Source organism: Budorcas taxicolor, chromosome 7 (genome assembly GCF_023091745.1).
Source record: "Budorcas taxicolor isolate Tak-1 chromosome 7, Takin1.1, whole genome shotgun sequence".
Lineage (NCBI taxonomy): Eukaryota > Metazoa > Chordata > Mammalia > Artiodactyla > Bovidae > Budorcas > Budorcas taxicolor.
The window spans coordinates 18,419,063-18,432,560 of NC_068916.1; the positions used below are offsets into that span (position 1 = coordinate 18,419,063).

The 13,498-nt window shown below is 55.7% G+C and overlaps 1 protein-coding gene across 4 annotated transcripts in view; it reads left to right on the forward strand.

The window, feature by feature from the left end:
• RFX2 (regulatory factor X2) overlaps positions 1 to 13,498 on the forward strand; it is a 90,401-nt gene that overhangs the window by 72,401 nt on the left and 4,502 nt on the right. For all 4 annotated transcript variants that reach the window (XM_052643998.1, XM_052643999.1, XM_052643997.1 and 1 more), the window contains 9 exons: positions 1,716 to 1,897; positions 3,075 to 3,194; positions 5,276 to 5,391; positions 6,324 to 6,442; positions 6,732 to 6,841; positions 7,101 to 7,255; positions 8,284 to 8,381; positions 9,356 to 9,505; positions 10,281 to 10,489. In XM_052643998.1, coding sequence (XP_052499958.1) covers positions 1,716 to 1,897; positions 3,075 to 3,194; positions 5,276 to 5,391; positions 6,324 to 6,442; positions 6,732 to 6,841; positions 7,101 to 7,255; positions 8,284 to 8,381; positions 9,356 to 9,505; positions 10,281 to 10,489 — 1,259 coding nt within the window. The remainder of the gene's footprint in view (positions 1 to 1,715; positions 1,898 to 3,074; positions 3,195 to 5,275; positions 5,392 to 6,323; positions 6,443 to 6,731; positions 6,842 to 7,100; positions 7,256 to 8,283; positions 8,382 to 9,355; positions 9,506 to 10,280; positions 10,490 to 13,498) is intronic.

The window sequence follows — 13,498 nt, forward strand, 5'->3', positions numbered from 1 at the left end:
CCTGCCCCATCCCCTCCCTGCCCTCCCTTTCTCCCTCTCTCCCCTTTACTCATTCTGCTTCAGCCACCTGGACCTCCCCACTGTTCCTGCAACACACCAGGCACAGTCCTGCCCCAGGGCCTTTGCATACGCTGTACCCTCCGCCTGGGACACCTTCCCTCAACTCACTCCCTCAGCTCCTCTCCCCTGCCCCATCCCTCCAGCTCCCAGCTCCCTCTCCTGGATTTTCCTCATAACAGCACCAGCTCTCATTTTGAGCATTTTACTTATTTTTTGTGGGTCGATCCTCCAACGAGAATGGGCGCTTCCACAGGGCAGGGGGCTTTTGTCTATTTTGATCACAGTTGTATCCCCACCACCCAGGGCAGGTGGGTGGATAAATGTGTGGGCTCAGTCACTTCAGTTGTGTCTGACTCTGTGACCCCATGAACTGTAGCCCGCCAGGCTCCTGTGTCCATGGAATTTTCCAGGCAAGTACACTGAACTGGGTTGCCATTTCCTATTCCTGAGGATCTTCCCAATCCGGGGATCTAACTGGCGAATCTTGAGTCTTCTGCATTGACAGGCAGATTTTCTACCACTAGTGCCACCTGGGAAGCCCGGGTGGATAGATGGGTAGATGCAAAGCTGAATTATATGAACAGAGTGAGGGTGGCTCAGGAGCCACAGTCAGGAGCGTTTGCTCCCAAGAGTGGAAAAATCCTGAAGGACAGAGGCGCTGGGTGGGTGGGCAAGTCTGGTGTCGGGGGTCCTGTGCCACCAGGGAGCCCAGAGCCAGCGTGGGTGTTGGGTTCTGTGACTTTCCTCATTAAAAAAGGGATTTGACCGTATCATCAAGAGGAGTGCAATCCGGACAGATCACAAATGCGGCTAAAAACGTACTTTTTCCTGGAAAAGATTCTCTTTATTTTATTTGCTACTGACTTAGAAATCATGCAAATATTGGCAGAGAAAATGGCGCAGAATCACCCAGAACCAAAAGGTGATCCTGTCACCCTCTCACTGTGCTTGCATGAAGGTGCTGGGACCCCAGCAGTGGGTTTGCCGTGGGTGAGGCAGAGCTGTGTAGGGAGGAAACTGGGCCTCCTGGTCGTGTAGTGTCACTGACGAGTGATGCTCAGTGGGTGGGGATGACGCCAGGTTGCAGCATCCGGCAGTGCGCCTGCATATACCCTGCGGTGCTTGCTCAGGCGGCAGGTGAGGTTCTGCCTTCATGGAGCCTGTAGACTGTCCCCCAACCTGAGCACAAGACTTGGCCATTTGTCTTCCTCTCTCTCTCTCTCTTTCTCTTTCTGGGTTGTGAGTACAGGGACATCGGTGATGTTCCCTTACCCTGGGCACCATGCTGATGCACCGTCGAGCTCGCCTTCATCCGTCTTTCTCTTGGCATCAGATGATCTCTGTCCCCATGGGTTTAGGAGACGTTTGGTGTGCAGGACCTGGGGGGCTTTCAGTGATGATGAAGACATATCCTAAGGTCTCTATCACGTTCAGGTTTTTATAAATTAAGTCAGGGAACCTGAAAGTCTGGCTAGAAATAGAGGGAATAAATGGGTAGACAGAAGCTACTGATTAATGGGTGTGCCCAGGTCTCTTGACCCCGAATTGGTGACAGTAGCCGTGAGTCTCCCGGTCATGTTCGAGGTGGGCCAGCATGTGACATGCGATGGTCCCAGTGGGTCCATGTCAGCATCGGGCGTGTTTTCTCCGTCCAGCTGCAGTGGCTCCTGGATAATTACGAGACCGCGGAGGGCGTGAGTCTCCCCAGAAGTTCACTCTACAACCACTACCTGCGGCACTGTCAGGAGCACAAGCTGGACCCCGTGAACGCCGCCTCCTTTGGGAAGCTGATCCGCTCCGTGTTCATGGGCCTGCGGACACGGCGGCTGGGCACCAGGTGGGTCCCTGGGGGAGGCTGGCAGCCCCTGACCTGCCTGCCCACCCCCTTCCCTCATCCAGACACCCAGCTTTCAGAGAAGGCGAGGCACCCTCCTCTCCACACCCTGATGTCCACAGCTCCAGGTGTACCTGGACTTGGTCTGAATGGGTAGCAGCCAGGCCACCCCCCGTGGGGAGGGGGAGTGGTCACTCATCTCCTGGGGACAGGACACAGGCTTCCCCTCAGCTCTCTCTCTCCATTTGAAATTTTTCATAGTAACCAACTTTTTAAACAGCAGCCTCCAGGTTGTCTAGCAGAGTGGGATTCACCGTGTCTTGATGCTTTTTGCTGAGCCTGGACTGGCCCACTGAGGGCTGCCCTTGGGTGACAGCAGCCAGGGGCTATCATGAGCAGGAAACTTACCCCACAAGAGCAATCAGGTCCTCCTGCTAGAAAAAGACAGCCTTGCTATGCTTAGAGCAGGGGCTGGCCCATGTGTGAGGCCACCCTGCGTGGCCTTGGCCTGTGGCCTGCGGCCTGCCAGGGTAGGTGAAGGGTTCACCTGCAGCCTTTGTGAAACTGGCACCCTGGAGAGCTCTCTGCCACCTTGGGATCCTTGACACAGGAGATTCTTACAAACCATGAATGGATGGGGGGAGGAGGGGCAGCTGGGCCCTGGTTTCAGGGACATGACCACCACTACCCTGGGCCTTTCCAGAAGGCTTCCGGGGCCTCCACCTTCCCAGGGTCCTGGGTGCTGCCTCAAGACGGGGGCTCAGTCCCCGCTATGCGCCTCTCAGCACTGGTTCCACTCACACTTCATGTGGGAGGGGCGCAGACTCCACCTACTTGCCCACGTTTCCAGCTCGGGAGACATGGCAGCTCGGGAAGCAGGGTGTCTTCAGGCCGCGTGTCTCTTCCCTCCTAGGCGTCCCTTCTGACCTGTCTCCTTAAAGAAATTGTTCAAAACCCTTTGATCATCATTTCCCCCAAAATAAACTAAGGTAGAATCTCCCGGAGAGCAAAGTCTACAGAATTTCCTGAACTTCTCTGACCACGGACCGGTCTGTGAAGACTCCCCACACGGTCCAGGGAACATGGGCCCCGAGAGCCCAGGGAGGAGGCCGGGACAGAGCCCCGGTCTCATGGTTCAGGACCCCTGCGGAGAGAGCTGACCCAGATGTTCGGTTCCCAGGGGCAACTCCAAGTACCATTACTACGGGATCCGCCTGAAGCCAGACTCGCCCCTGAACCGACTGCAGGAGGACACGCAGTACATGGCCATGCGGCAGCAGCCAGTGCATCAGAAGCCCAGGTGGGTGAGCTGCCTCAGGCCAGCCTGGGGACCGGCCGGCCCGCCTGTGAGTTCCACTGGGGGCAGTGGACGGAGGGGGCTTCCAGGCCATTGACCACATCCTGGAGGTGGATGAAGATCAGCCTTTCACTTCCGCTTGGCATGGAGTGAGGCCAGCAGGACGCCTCCGATGCCGGGCCTTTGTTATGGTCGGTGAACCCGCACAGATCTATCTTTGTCACGCCCGGTCCACAGCTGACGTTAGGGTTCACTCCGTGTGTGTACATTCTGTGAGTTTGGACAGAGTTGTAATGACATGCATCCACCATCATAGGACCACACAGAATAGTTTCACTGCCCTGAGGGCACGCGCCGCTCCTCCTGTTGCACTCCTCCCCGTCAGCCTCCAGCAACCACTGCTCTGTGTTTTACTTGCTCCTTTGTTTTTGCCTTTTCATAGTGCCCCAGAGTTAGAATCACAGTCTTGCATTTTTCCTCCCTGTCTACAAAGAAAGGACACTGAACACAGCCCCAGAAGCAGGAAAAAGAGGCTTGTACACTGAAGTCGCTGCTTCTTCCTGACCTTTGGGTCTGATGGCTGGAAAGGCCTGGTCATTTTTGGGAATGTACTCTGTGCATCACACACCTACTCGCCTTTTAAAGCAGGAATCAGCAGTTTTTCTGTAAAGGGACAGAGAGCGCATACCCCCGGCTTTGCAGGCAGACACTTTCTATGGGGTGTCTTCAGCTCTGTCTGTGTGCATGAAAGTCATTACACACCAGGCATGAAGAAACAGGTGTGGCCAGGTGGGGATCAAACTATATTTCAAAATAGGTGGTAGAAATGGCCCTCTCACCACCCAAGTTGGAAATACCTGGTTCAGGGCCCCACTGGAATGTCACCTCCCTGGCCCCTTCCAGTCACCCCTCTGCCCCGCTGTGTCCCAAGCCCCTTTCCAGAGTCTACTCAGCTCCAGGGCAGGGGCGCACCCCACTCACCTCCACTTGGCACCTTCGTGCCTTTGTTGAGCTGCATGGCTGACACCCCATTTTAGCTGCTTAAGGGGGTCCCGGTGACTCTCAACTACATGGAGGTCACGGGAGGGAGTCCAGAATGTTCTCCGGATCCAGCAGTCCTTCCTGTTCCTGGTTTTCCCCAGAAAAGGGGTCCAGCTTCCTTTGTGGGGTTCAGGCCCCTGAGAGCACCTGGAGAATTTAGATGCATGTTTCACGGCGACAGGCTTGTGCTGTTGGCATGGGGAGCCCATCCCCCGGTCAGGAAGGCCACGCACATCTGAGCCACATCCTCCCGCCTCCCAGCGAGCCTGGCCCCATGTCCCACAAGGAAAGGAACTCCTACCTCAAGCTGGATCCCCCTTGTCCATCTGGGCTCCAGACAGTTACCCTGGGAAGCCTGTCTCTGTTAGTTTCTCAGTTTGCTGCTTAGACAGGTTGTCCACTGCTTTCTGGCTGAGGGCAAAACAAAGTCTCAGAATTTGCTTCGAGACCATATAAACATTTGGGACCCTATGTAAAGAGGTTCACTTGTCTTCTAGAATATATACATATAAATGCAACCCAGGGGTCCATCAACAGATGATGGACAAACAAATGTGGTCCAATCACATGGTGGAGTAGTATGCCGCCCTAAAAAGGGAGGGGATTCTGAGCCCTGATACAGCATTGATGAACCCTGAGGACGTGATGCTCAAGAAGAGAAGCCAGACACAGAAGGACAAACACTGTCTTTTCCACGCGCAGGAGGTCCCTAGAGTCAGATCCACCGAGACAGGCAGTAGGCGGGGCCAGAGGCTGGGGGAGGGGATGGGGAGTGAGTGTTTAAAGGAGACAGCGTTTCAGTATGAGGACACGCAAAAGTTCTGGAGATGGATAGTGGGGATGGTTGCCCAGCGGTGTGAATGGACTTAATGCTGCTGAGCTGTGCATTTGAAAGTGGTCCCAATGGTAAATTTTGTGTGTTCTATTTGACCACAAGTTTTTAAAAATTACACACCCTCCCCAAACCAAATCCTGTCCAGTCCTCCGGCCCCTTCTGGGGAGTGCCGTTGGGGCCTCATGGTGGCTCATGTGTTCCCTGCCAGGTACCGGCCAGCCCAGAAGACGGACAGCCTTGGGGAGAGCGGCTCGCATAGCAGCCTGCACAGCACGCCCGAGCAGGCTATGGCTGCCCAGAGCCAGCACCACCAGCAGTACATCGGTGAGCCACCCCCACCCCCACCCCTGCCTCCGCCCCTACACCCACCCCGGCACAGGGCCTGTTGGGAAGGCTCCGGAGCCACTCAGCACCTCTGGGGTGGGTTTCGGCACCAGCAGCATCTAAAGAGCTACTTCAGACAGCTTTCCTGCCACCTTTTCAAGTTCGAGTAGACCTCCTTTGTGGAATTGCTGAGGTTTTTGAATTATCAGCATGTGCCTCCCATATTAATGGATATTAATCCCCCCAAAATGGAGTAAAGTGACCATCAGAAAAAAATAAGTAAATAAAATGAAATGCCCATCGGAAAGAAGACTAGATGTACTTTGGGTCTGACCCCTCAGCCTGGCCCCTCCTGGGGGCCCTGACACAGGGCAGCCTGGCCTCTCCCCTCCTCTTCCCTGGGAGGGTCCCTCCCCAGCCCAAACAGTCACTGCTCCGGAGCAACAAGAAAGCGTCTTGACTCAGCCCACTTCCCAGGGCAGCCGCGGGAGGTGCACACACACCTGAAGACAGGGGGTGCTCTGTGCACTTCAGTGCATGCTTGAGCCCCAACAGAACCCTCCCGAGTTAGGGCCTCCTGGAGAGGCTCTCACCCCAGCCCACCGGCTGCCCCCTTGCTGGTGGGAATGGAGAGCCTGCTGTGTGCTAGGCCTCCTCCCCTCCTTTGTGTGAGTGTGTGTGTGTGTGTGTGTGTGTGTGTGTGTGGTGTGCATGTGTACTTAACATCACCAGGAGCTGACAAAGTCGTCCCCACCCTGAATCTGAGAAAACCAAAGCTTAAAGGTGGTGTGGCAGAGAGGGGAGCCAGGACTCCATCCTTGGGGCTACAGTGGGGCCATTAGCACATCCCACCAGCGTCCCCAGCCCGCCGGCCTGGCAGCAGCTCCTGCACGCCGTCCTCGGCCCTGCTGACCCCCACCTTCCTCCCCCAGATGTGTCCCACGTCTTCCCCGAGTTCCCGGCGCCCGACCTGGGCAGCGTCCTGCTGCAGGAGAGCGTCACGCTGCATGACGTCAGGGCCCTCCAGCTGGCCTACCGGCGGCACTGTGAGGTGACTGCCCCAAGCCTGGCCCTGGGGCTCCGGTGGGCGCCTCCCTCAGCTGCATGGGGCCAGCGCCAGAGTATCCCTGGGTGTCCCTGGTGGGCAACAGGGAGCAGATAGCACCAGCCTCCCTCCCTGTGGCTGAGGAGCAGATGGACTGTCCCTTTGTTCACCCCATCCCTTCTCATGTTCTCTCTGGGTTTGGAAAGACCCCACTGCAGCCCGGCTACTTGCCAGTATGTTCTGACGACAGACACCTGCGCACATGGATGTGTTTAACCAGTGCGTTTACTCCTAGGCCACTTTAGACGTCGTCATGAACCTCCAGTTCCACTACATTGAGAAGCTGTGGCTCTCCTTCTGGAATTCTAAATCCTCTAGCGATGGTCCCACCTCTCTACCCGCCAGGTACTGCCTGCCCCTCGGCCCCCAGACGTGGCTTTCTTCACTGGCCCGGGTTTACCCTGCAGACCACCCCCAGACACATGCTCTAGCTTTCCAAGAACTGGCGCTCAGACACCCTCGTGCACTTGTGGTCTCAGGGTGACCACGGGACGGGGAGCTGGCCTGCACCGGGGAGCAGCCTTACCCGGCTCATCTATCCCAGGAGAGCTGCCCCTGAGCCGAAGGCTGACCCGTTTGCCCTGGTGTCCCCTGTCCCCTGCAGTGATGAGGAGCCAGAAGGCGCCGTCCTCCCCAAGGACAAGCTGGTGTCTCTGTGCAAGTGCGACCCCGTCCTCCGGTGGATGAGGACCTGCGACCACATCCTGTACCAGGCGCTGGTGGAGATCCTCATTCCGGACGTGCTGCGGCCGGTGCCTAGTGAGCGCCCTGCCCAGACTAGCACACCCAGTGAACGCTCCACCCCCTCCTGGCCCCGCCCCCGCGAGCGCCCAGTGAGCGCCCGCCCCGCCCCTTCTTGACCCGCCCCCACCGCGCCCCCACTCATCTGGTCCGATTGATACGACTGAAACTCGGGACCATCCCAGGGGCCTGTCCCCACTCGCCCCCCGTGGCTTCCGGAGGCGGTGACACGCCCACCACTAGGAGGAGCCCGCCTGCTGGCCCCCTACTTAGGAGCTCTCCCTGGGGCTCCCAGGCCCCTGAGGGTGGGGTCCCCACCCCGTGAGAGTGAGGGGGCCAGGCTCTGAGCCTCATTTCCCCAAGGCCTCTCTGTAAACACTCGTGACTGTTAGCGCTGGGGAACCTCCGTCTTTGATAAGCTGGCCTGTGCTTTTTATGCCAGTGAAAGGAAAATAGCAAAACCATTGCCCTTGTCCTTTGGCCTTGCCTTCCTGGAAACTGTTCAGTGCAGTGTTCTTTTAGAGGCTCTGTGCTAAGGTTTGAAATTGGGGTATCTTTCTTTTTATAACACTGGGATTTTTTTTTTGGTTTTTCAAAAAAAAAATGTGTTTCATTTATTGCAAGCTGTCTCAAATTTGGAAGTCGGTGGAATACATTTACACACATTTGTGTGTATCCGGGGCTCTCCCCCTCAGCACTGGGGGCTGTGGAGCAGCATCCCCTACCCACTGGCTGCCAGAAGCCCCCTGGTCATGGTAGCCACAGATGTACGTCATGTGGGGCAGGGTCGCTGGGGTGAGAGCCGCCAGTGTAGACACGGATAAGCAGAGATGAGCGATGCAGGGCTGGCACCGGTGTCAGGGTCCACTCAGTGTTCCTACTCAGAGGCTCCCTCGTAAGAGCCCCAAATTCTCAGTCTCTTCTCGGCTGTGTTGCTTGTTCTCGGTGGGGGTGATTCCCACGGCATGTGCATCTCTTGCACTTGAGCTGATTCTGACGGGGGAGGCTGCCTTCCTCACAATTAATACCACGGCTTGTGTCCCCAGGTACCCTGACACAAGCCATCCGCAACTTTGCCAAGAGTTTGGAAGGCTGGTTGACCAACGCCATGAGCGACTTCCCACAGCAGGTCATCCAGACCAAGGTAATGGTCAGGGTCTGGGCCTCCAGACCACACTGGTCACCCCGGGAGCGCCTTGTGCTGTGAAGGGAGGGGACTCCTCTCTGTCCCGGGGGAACCTGAGGGCCCCTGGGCTCCAGAGAAAGCAGGCTGCTCCCGAGTGTCCTAAAGATAAGGGGTCCTTCCTGAAGGGCCAGGGATGCCTTTGATGGAGGGTGGGTGCTGACAGCTGCTGGCCTGACCAAAGGTGTCTTTGCTGGGAGACTTTTGGACTGAATTGGAATAAATTGAATATTTCTCTGCTCACTGTAGGAGGGGGATTCAATCTCTTTGTGGTCACCCTTTTTGCCATAGCCTTGACCACAGATGAGACTATAAAATGTGGAGACGAGGCCTCTTTGTAGAGAAGAGGTGATCACATTCCTATCTCAAGCATTCCTACAGCCTCACACAGGTGGGGCTAGATCTGGGCATTTGGCCTGCCTGTCCCAACCTCAACCTGGAATTGATCCCTGAGGCCAGTGAGTCTCAAACTTCAGGATGTACAGGAATTGCCTGGGAAGCTGTTGAAAATAATAACTCGGTAATTCCCTGGAGTCCAGTGGTTAGGACTTTGCAGTCTCATTGCTAAGGACCCAGTTTCAGTCCCTGGTAGGGGAACTAAGATCCCACAAGCCACGTGGTGTGGCAAAAAAATAATAATTAAAATGTTTTGAAAATAAAATGGAAGATTTCCACACCCCCAGAGTGGCTGGTCCAGTGGCACCCTGGAATTAGTATTTTTACCATCCACCCCAGAGAGCTGCTGTCCTGAATTCTGCCTCCCTATGCTCGGCATCCACGATAGATGCCACTCGATGCATGTCCCTCATTGATCTTCAGTTTTGGGGTCTTTGAGCCTGTCCAGAGGGTGGGTCCCTGCCGGAACCACCCTTCCCCACCCCTCCTCCTCCACTCTCCCTGAGCAGACACAGGCTCACCCCGGGCCTCCTCCCCAGGTCGGTGTGGTGAGTGCCTTTGCGCAGACCCTGCGGAGGTACACGTCCCTCAACCATCTGGCTCAGGCGGCCAGGGCGGTGCTGCAGAACACCTCCCAGATCAACCAGATGCTCAGCGACCTCAACCGCGTGGACTTTGCCAATGTGCAGGTGACTTCTCCCAGGCACCTCCCCCACCAGAGGCAGGCATGGGAACCCACTGGCTGAGCTCCCACCTGCTAGAAAAATGCAGAGACCCACCAAACTTAGCCCACAGCAAGCCGGGCACCTCACCGGGGCCCACATTTCTGTTGCATGGGAACGGTTGGGGTTGAAGCCCTCCGCAGCCAGTCTGGGACCCCTAGGTTCTACTCTGTGATCATCCCCCTGGCCTCCAGGCGCTGGGACCAAGACCTTGATCTGTTTTCTTTAAAAGTGTGCCTTCCCCGTGCCATGTTTACGGCTCTCTTCTGGGCTTAGAAAAATACGTGCTGCCGTCAGGTGGGCCCTGCCGCCATATCTGTCTAGTTCAGGCCCTGAGCTGATCCGTGAAGCAAATACACACACGCAGAGGAGCGACCACTTAGAAACAACCCAACGGGAGCTTCCCTGGTGGTGCTATGGTTAGGACTCTGAGCTTCCAGTGCGAGAGGCACAGGTTCCATCCCTGGTCTGGAAGCTAAGATTCCACATGCTGCTCCAGGCAGCACCCCCGCAAAAAAACCACAAGGCAAAGATGAAGTACAGTCTGAGCTTCAGATGTAAGAAGCCTGGATGTAGGCCCTAGGAGCCTGCCAGGTCCCCTCCTAAAATCCTTCTGTCTCTACCTCATGAAATGGGTATCGTGCTGGAAAAGGCCGAGGGCAATGGGCATCTATGCTCATGTGCATCCAGCCGGGGGCCACGCTCAGGACGTGTCGCTGACGCAGAACACCCACGCCCACAGGAGCAGGCCTCGTGGGTGTGCCAATGCGAGGAGGGTGTAGTACAGCGGCTGGAGCAGGACTTCAAGCTGACCCTGCAGCAGCAGAGCTCCCTGGACCAGTGGGCCAGCTGGCTAGACAATGTGGTCACCCAGGTCCTGAAGCAGCATGCGGGCAGCCCCAGCTTCCCCAAGGCCGCCCGGCAGTTCCTGCTGAAATGGTCCTTTTACAGGTGAGTGTGCGTGTCATCTCCCAGAGAGCTGGGAGGGTGGAGGGGGCTGAGGTCCACAGATGCAGGCCAGCCTTCGGGACTCATTCCTGGGGGCTCCCAGGGACAGGCTCTCCTGGGACCTCAAACTGGGTTACAGAGGTTTGTTTTAAAAATTAATTTTTTCCTTTTAATTCACCATTATTGTTTTAATTAATTCACATTTATTTATTTGTCTGTGCTGGGTCTTAGTTGTGGTGTGTGGGTTCTAATTCCTTGACCAGGGATTGAACCCAGGCCCCCTGCATTGGGAGCGCCAAGTCGTAGCCACTGGACCACCAGGGAGGTCCCAGGTTACAAAGGCTTCTGCAGACAAAAACCTCCGTTTCTGGCCTCCCTGCTGGGAAGAACACAGCACAAGCCTTTATTTCTGCCCCTAGAGTGTCCCCACAGAGTGAGGTAAAGGAAAGGTCTAGAGAGAACGGGAGGCGCAGATGGTGGCGAGTGAGAACCAGTTAGAGAATCATAGTGAGAGGCTCCAGTGAGGACGGTGACCAACAAAATAGGATGTGACATGAGTCTCTATCCCCTCACTGCCAGGTGCAGGCAGGAGGCAGAGACAGGTGTCGGCTCCCCACAGAGTGGTCCTGGGTGAGGGGTAGGTGGACCATTGATTATTTATTCATTTATGGCCATGCCACCGCTTGTAGGATCTTAGTTCCCTGACCAAGGATCAGACCCAGCCCCCTGCAGTGGAAAGGCAGAGTCTTAACCACAGGACCACCAGGGAAGTCCCTAGGTAGACCTATTTTAAAATGATGTATGTAACTGTACTACAGGCTTCCCAGATGGCTTGGTGGTAGAGAATCCACCTGCAATGCAGGAGATGAGGGGTTGATCCCTAGGTTGGGAAGATCCCCTGGAGGGGGGCATGGCAACCCACTCCAGTGTTCTTGCCTGGAAAATCCTATGGAGAGAGGAGCCCGCCAGGCTATAGTCTATGGGGTTGCAAAAGAGTTGGGCATGACTGAGCAACAGAACTGCATTAGAATTAATTAGACGCGTGTGCGTGAATGTAAGGAGATTCTGGGAATGGGCTGGCGTGAAGGCTGTACAGTGGGCTGGCGGGCCGGACACTTAGGTGGGAGCAGATGCCGCTGTCCACAGGTGGGACTCTTTCCTCCTCAGGGAAACTTCACTTTTGCTCCCAAGGCCCCTCAGCTGACCAGGTGAGGCCCAGCCCTGGTGTGGAGGCTAAGCTTCTCTAACCTCTAGTCGAGAGATGGTGGACAGCAACCACGGCGACTCCCAGACTCACACTGAAATGAATCACTGCCCATCACTGACACAGAAAACTAACCGCCACAGAAAGAAAACATGGGAGAGAAAACCAGAGGGAGGAAGAAAGAAGAATGTGAGAAAGAGGACCCATGAAAGAAAAAAGAGAGAGAAAAAGACCCAAAGGGATCACCTCATGCAGTTTACTCTCCTGTTGATGGGAAATTTTTTTAGAGAGAGAAATCGGAGGGAAAGAATAATAAAAACATAATCAAGAAAACATCTCGGGGACTTCCCTGGTGGTCCAGTGGTTAAAACACTTGCAAGGCAGGGGATGCAGGTTCAATCCCTGGTTGAGGAACTGAGATCCCACATGCCTCAGAGCAACTAAGGCTATGCCATAAGTACTGAGCCCGTGAGCCGCAGTGAAGACCCAGTGCAGCCAAAATTTAAAGGAAGAAAAGAAGACATCTCAGAACTAAGGGCCCAAGTTTCCAAGAGCTGCCGGGTTCCCTGCCCAGTGAAGGAGCCCGAGCCTCCCTGTGACATTCAGACACAGACACCGAGAAGAGCCGATCAGGAAGGTTTTCAGAGAAAAGACAGCAGATCGTATGTAGGCCAGGAGCCAGAACAGCATTCAGGCCAGGGTGCCGGGGGACAGTGTCGCCAGGAGACCCAGGGAAACCTATTCCTCCCGTGCAGTTCTCACCTGGGCAGACAGAAGCGGGAAATTCAGGCTGAGGAGGACCAGCCCAGAGGGGTCCTGTGGGGCATTCTAGTCCCAGGCAGTGGCAAACACAGGGAAATGAGTCGTTTTGTCACAGTTGAGCCCAGGAAGACCACCAGCTGTTCTAGGCGCTGGACAGCCCATCAGCCCACTATAGCTGAGGGTTCAGATCCCTGTCCACCTGGCAGTCTACCAGGCCCGCTCATTTGCAAACTCTTAGCAGAGCTGAGCAGAGGGATCAGAAGGCTATTTACTGTCCGACTCTGATCAGCGTATTCTGACCCCTCAGATGGCTATGCTGGCCCAGTCACTCCCAGTCCCCAACTCCGTCCTCACGTGCCGCCATCCTCAGATCCTTCGCACGGCCCTCCCCTGCCCAGAACGTGCTTTCCCCAAGGAGCCCTGTGGCCAGATTGTCCTCAGGGAAGCCTGCAGGCCTCTCCTGTGAAGTGGCACACCCCTTCTCACCCTCCATCCCCCGCACCCGATCTTCTTCCATTGCCTGTCACCTGTCCTTTGTGTGACTGTCTGTTGCCTGTCTCCCCGACATCGGGAGCGTCCCCTCAAGAGCCAGGGTGTTATTCTTGTTCACTTCTGCATCCTCAGCATCTGAATGTTGAATGAACAAATGAATGAACAGGAAAGGGACCGTGAGCCTGATTGGGAGTATGGCTCAGTTACACAGCCTTTGCGTTCGTGAAAGTTCTTCAAGTGACCTTTGCTTCCTACAGTGTTCATTTGGGACCTCTCTGGTGGTCCAGTGGGTAACAATCTGCCTGCCAGTGCAGGGGACACTAGTTCGATCCCTGGTCTGGGAAGATTCCACATGCCTCGGAGCAGCTAAGCCTGTGCGCCACAACTACTGAAGGCCACGTGCCTAGAGCCCATGGTCTGCAACATGAGAAGCCACCACAGTGAGAAGCCTGCACACCACAAGCAGAGAGTAATCCCTGCTTGCTGCCAACTAGAGAAAGCCCATGAGTAGCAACAAAGACCTAGCACGGCCAAAAATAATAATAAATTTTTAA